The sequence below is a fragment of the Penaeus chinensis genome, chromosome 1 (assembly GCF_019202785.1).
Source record: "Penaeus chinensis breed Huanghai No. 1 chromosome 1, ASM1920278v2, whole genome shotgun sequence".
In the NCBI taxonomy this organism is placed as follows: domain Eukaryota; kingdom Metazoa; phylum Arthropoda; class Malacostraca; order Decapoda; family Penaeidae; genus Penaeus; species Penaeus chinensis.
In genome coordinates, this window is record NC_061819.1 from 2,341,273 (window position 1) to 2,346,272 (window position 5,000).

The following is a 5,000-nucleotide window of genomic DNA, read 5'->3' on the forward strand; positions in this document are numbered from 1 at the left end:
GAGTTTTTTTTTTTTATGAAATCTCTAATCTTCTGGGTTTCCTATATCAATATCCTACAAAGTCAAGGTCCCATTAACCTATTGCCGACGGGCAAGGAATGGACGTACATGCATGTATGTACATGCCATGCCCACTGTGAGTTTACTTGTTTCATTGTTTTAAGACAGATGTCTATACTTAATACTAAGTCACCAGTGAGCCAGTTATGAGTAATGCCTGGCCCGCCCGTTCACCCTTTTCGTTGATTTACGAAAATATTGTACGTTATCTTATTTTGCTGTTACCAATGTTTATAACATTATAGTAATTATAATGCTTATAATAAAAATAACACCATCAATATTTATAGCACAAGTAAAAAATACGTTTTTCCCGCCAATTCAGAAACGTGAAATCGGGTAAAGTCACAAGATCCACTAATTGACTCCTTTGTGGCTAAGCACTAGCAGAGCCATCAATGTACAGAGACATTTCACAAAAAAATATTTTTTAAAAATGAGCACAGCATTTTCCCATTTCTTATACAATGGGTTAAGTCTTACACCTCTCCCTATTGTTTCTTTACAGATTTTACCTCAGGATCTGTGCATCTTTCACCAGGTCAATATTTTGGACTTGAATGTGCAGATTTCTCGTCGCTTCCCGTGCATTACTCAGCACAGCCTCTAGCAGCATTCGGGGTTCCCACCTTGCCATTGTTTCTCCAACAAGTTCCCAAACATTTAACTATATGTACAGAAAGACAAAAAGGAGGCTAATTTCCATATACAAACTGAATCATATCATTCAGTATCAAAATTTCCTTTACAACTATTTTTCATTATCTGAAATATAATATCTACCGAATCTATAAAATGTGAAGAATTACAAAATGTGAAGGCTTTGACAGTTCATATTCACATTATCAACAGCATATATCTGTGTAGTCATCACTTTAATGGTATTAAATCACGAAGGGACGTGCAAATTATGAAAGGCTGTACAAATAACGAAAGGACGAACAAATTTGGAAAAGAACCTACAAATCACAAGAGGACATCCAAATTACAAAAGGATGCACAAGTTTTCACCTTTTCCTCATGAAGTCGATCCGGGGAGCTCAGATGCCCTTTGATGATGAAGCGACGGAGTTCTTCTAACTTCAACAAATTTGCTTGCAATTGTTTCTGCACGGGAGAAGATTGTTTATCGTATCTTAAAAGCATTGCTTTCTCTATACATAAAATAGTGATAACACAGTGTACTGTTCTTTGAAGCACTATCTGGTATTTAGTGATTTTTCAAGACAATAGCAATGTAGATTTTTTACAGATCTGTTCATCATTCCATTATCATATCAGTGAAAACATAGAATTTAGAGTGATATGCCGTACCTGTTTACAAAAGACAGCAAAATAAATTATCTTCCCCCAAAAAAAAAGGAAAGCCAAAACAAGAGAAGCCACTTCATAAAAAAGGAAATTAATTCAAACAATTTCTTTCGACTTTCCCTGACCTACAAAATCACAGAATAAGAAGTATACGTCCACAGTACAGAATCACGCCCTCAGACCTCACCTGCAGGTTGATATCAAAAAGAGACCGCCCTTCTTCAGAACAAGGTAAATTTTCCATTAAAAGAGAAAGCTGAGACCGCCACAGTTGACAATGCTCGATCTCTTTATCCCGTTCCTCCTGGGCCACCTTCAGTAAAGTGATCCTGCGGCGCACCTCGACCTCTCTCTGGCGCAGCTCCTCATTCCTCTGATCTTGTGTATGAATTGCGTATGGATATGAATAATAAAACTGGCTTCCTTGTTTTAAGTTCTACTGTGAAATTTACGTGTGGATATATGTATAATGTATTTCTCTGTATTTTCTATTCTGTATTATATAAGTTTGATTTTTTGTATTAATGTCTCTGCTAAGATCACAGCATCTTCCTGTCTATATGGAGTATATTTTATATGCTACTTTTTTTTCTTTTTTTTCTCAATCATGGCAACCCAAACCCATTCAATCCTCTTATATATGTACACCCTACACCTGTGGTTCTTAACCTTTTAACTACCACGCCCCCCTTTAGGAATCTGTCCTTCCCTCAACGCCCCCCTTGCATCTGGAAATAAAATGTCCTCCCAGATTTTAAAGGAAATTATAAGTATGTTTTGATAGTCTTCTTAATGAGTATGAATTACTGGCATTATAATTAAACTTTCCGTTCTGTGCCCATGCTCTCGTTAAGGGAATAACAAAGATTATTCAGAGAAATTACAGCTTTTTTTCTAATAGCACGCGCCCTCTTTGAAAAATACTGAAGCCCTCCCAGGTTAAGAACCACTGCCCCACACCCTCTTCAAAATCACCTGTTTTCTTTTCCTTTTTAACCAGTACGTCATAATTCACTCACTGAGTTGCTGAATTTCCGCCCTTTCCACTGAAATCTCAACACCAGCGTCTACAATGTAGGCTTTTAGTCGCAGCCTCTCCTCTGTCGCCGATGCCCCGTCTCCTTCGTCGGCTGTCAGCTTCTGTAGAGTCAGGTGCAATATTAAGTCAAATTACTTCCTAGTACAATGTAAAAGAGAAAAAAAATACTTAATTCATTATGTAATTGTTGCAGATGGATACCCAATCACGTCTAGAAATCTGTAACTGACTGGATACGGGTAATATATTTGTAGGGAAATTCTGTTTCTGGAAATTGCATAGTTACTCCTACAATATCTCAAGATTTTTCCGTTTTCATTAAATCAGAATCTCGTCTTCCTAAATCAATTTTATTTTATTTATTAATTCATTTATTTTCAACTCTGAGATACACCATAAGTTAAGACACGCAGGACTAAAAGACTTAATTATAACAGTGGCTGATAAAGTCAAAATTTACAAGCCAAGAATTACGAACTAAAAATCAAATAAATCAGTCAGTTAAAAGTGAAGGAAAAAATAAAGAAAAAAAAATCACATATATTTACGTAACCTTGCTTTGGTCTCTCTCTCTCTCATTCTCAAAGTATTCTTTAGTTATATACTAGAGGACCTGTTTAACCTTTTATTCATTAACACCTTCACCCTTTGGTATTTTCAAGCACATAATAATAATACACAGCTCCTGACAGAACATTAAAGAGGCACTCTGCTGCGGAAGAGTTATAATAGGGATACTTTATATTTGTCTTTCCTGAAATTTCTGTAGCCTATCGGCTCTTGCCGAGTGGGAAGATTCGGGGTGTTAATTTGCCTTGTACAGAAAATTGGTCTTTAGGGTGAAAGTAGTGTATGAAGAATGTAGGTTTGTGGGCGTGTGGGCGTGTGTGTGTGTGTGTGTGGGCGTGTGTGTGTGTGTGGGCGTGTGTGTGTGTGTGTGTGGGCGGGCGTGTGTGTGTGTGTGGGCGTGTGTGTGGGCGTGTGTGTGGGCGTGTGTGTGGGCGTGTGTGTGTGTGTGTGTGTGTGTGTGTGTGTGTGTGTGTGTGTGTGTGTGTGTGTGTGTGTGTGTGTGTGTGTGTGTGTGTGTGTGTGTGTGTGTACGTGTGCGTGTACGTGTGCGTGTGCGTGTGCGTGTGCGTGTGCGTGTGCGTGTGCGTGTGCGTGTGCGTGTGCGTGTGCGTGTGCGTGTGCGTGTACGTATCTTAGTACTTGTGTCCGTGTGTATGCATGCCTGCGTAAGTAAGCAATAATCATACACACCGAGCACCACCCTCGCCCTCGACCTCCTACTCACTTCCCTGAGCCTTGCATGCTTCAGGTTGAGCCTCGTGAGCCTGCGTTCCCCGGGCGGGCGGACGTGGCGCGCGAGAAACACGAGCATCGGCTGCAGGGTACTATCCCTCGTCAGGCTGTGGATGTTAAGTAATATATGTTAGGTTGAGGAGAAATGAAGTTGGAGAGGATAATATGAACAATAAATTAGTTGAGCTAATAAATAAAATCATGCAATTTATCTAAACTTTAAATAATAATCCAGTGGCATAATATAATTCACGTCAGCACTTTTTTTTTTTTTTTTTTAAATCAAGAGCAAAATTCATATTCTAGTAAACATTTGTTTTCTAAGTCAATACTTCACAACCAGTTTACAACTACATACCACTAAACACTCAACAATAAAAACTCAAATGTTCACCATCAGTAAAATAAACAAATTTATAAACCTTATAAAACATTAATAACCTTCCTTAAAATACCATTCATACCATCCTTAATAAAACACTAATAACCATCCTTAAAAAAACATTCATAACCTTCCTTAAAAAACATTAATAACCTTTCTTAAAAAAAACATTCATAACCATCCTTAGAATAACATTCATAACCATCCTTAAAAACAAACATTAATAACCATCCTTAAAAAAACCATTAATAACCATCCTTTAAAAAAATAAAAAACATTAATAACCATCCTTAAAAAGAAATAACATCCTTAAAAAGAAATAACATCCTTAAAAAAACATTAAGAACCATCCTTAAAAAAAAAAATCATAACCATCCTTAAATAAAACATTAACAATCTTCCTTTAAAAAAAAACTCCTTACTTGAAAAAATGCTCGGGCCTCAAGGGCTCGCTGAGACTGAACACCTTGTGGCGACGCGTTAATGCCGTCGCCCACTCGTAGATACGGGTCTCCATGCTATTATGTTAGACGAACCATTAATCATTAATTTAATGGATTTTGCTAATGTGGTGGTGGTTTTTATTTTGATTGTTCAGACTATTATCAATTAATATAACGGATACGGCTATTGTGATTTTTTTTTTTTCATTCCGCGGTATGAGATTTTACACTAAAAGTAGATGAGAAGGGAAACAGAGAAGGATAGTGGAGGAGGGAGAATGTAGAATAATAGTATGGAGAGGAAAATAATGAAATTAAAAAGGAAAAAATGAAAACGTTGAGTGAAGAAAGGAAAGAAGTGAGGGGAGGGAGGGAGGGAGGGAGGGAGGGAAGGAGAGAGAGAGAGAGAAAGAGAGAAAAAGAGAGAGAGAAAGAGAAAGAGAGAGAGAGGGGGGAGAGAGAG

At 37.6% G+C, this 5,000-nt stretch overlaps 1 protein-coding gene across 1 annotated transcript in view; it reads right to left on the bottom strand.

Moving 5' to 3' along the window:
* Positions 1-5,000, bottom strand: part of LOC125028712 — an 11,917-nt gene that overhangs the window by 3,896 nt on the left and 3,021 nt on the right. The window contains exons 2-7 of the mRNA XM_047618194.1: positions 4,517-4,612; positions 3,705-3,819; positions 2,391-2,511; positions 1,559-1,749; positions 1,072-1,167; positions 576-727 (exon numbers count right to left, since the gene is read on the bottom strand). Coding sequence (XP_047474150.1) covers positions 576-727; positions 1,072-1,167; positions 1,559-1,749; positions 2,391-2,511; positions 3,705-3,819; positions 4,517-4,611 — 770 coding nt within the window. The 5' untranslated portion in view covers position 4,612. The remainder of the gene's footprint in view (positions 1-575; positions 728-1,071; positions 1,168-1,558; positions 1,750-2,390; positions 2,512-3,704; positions 3,820-4,516; positions 4,613-5,000) is intronic.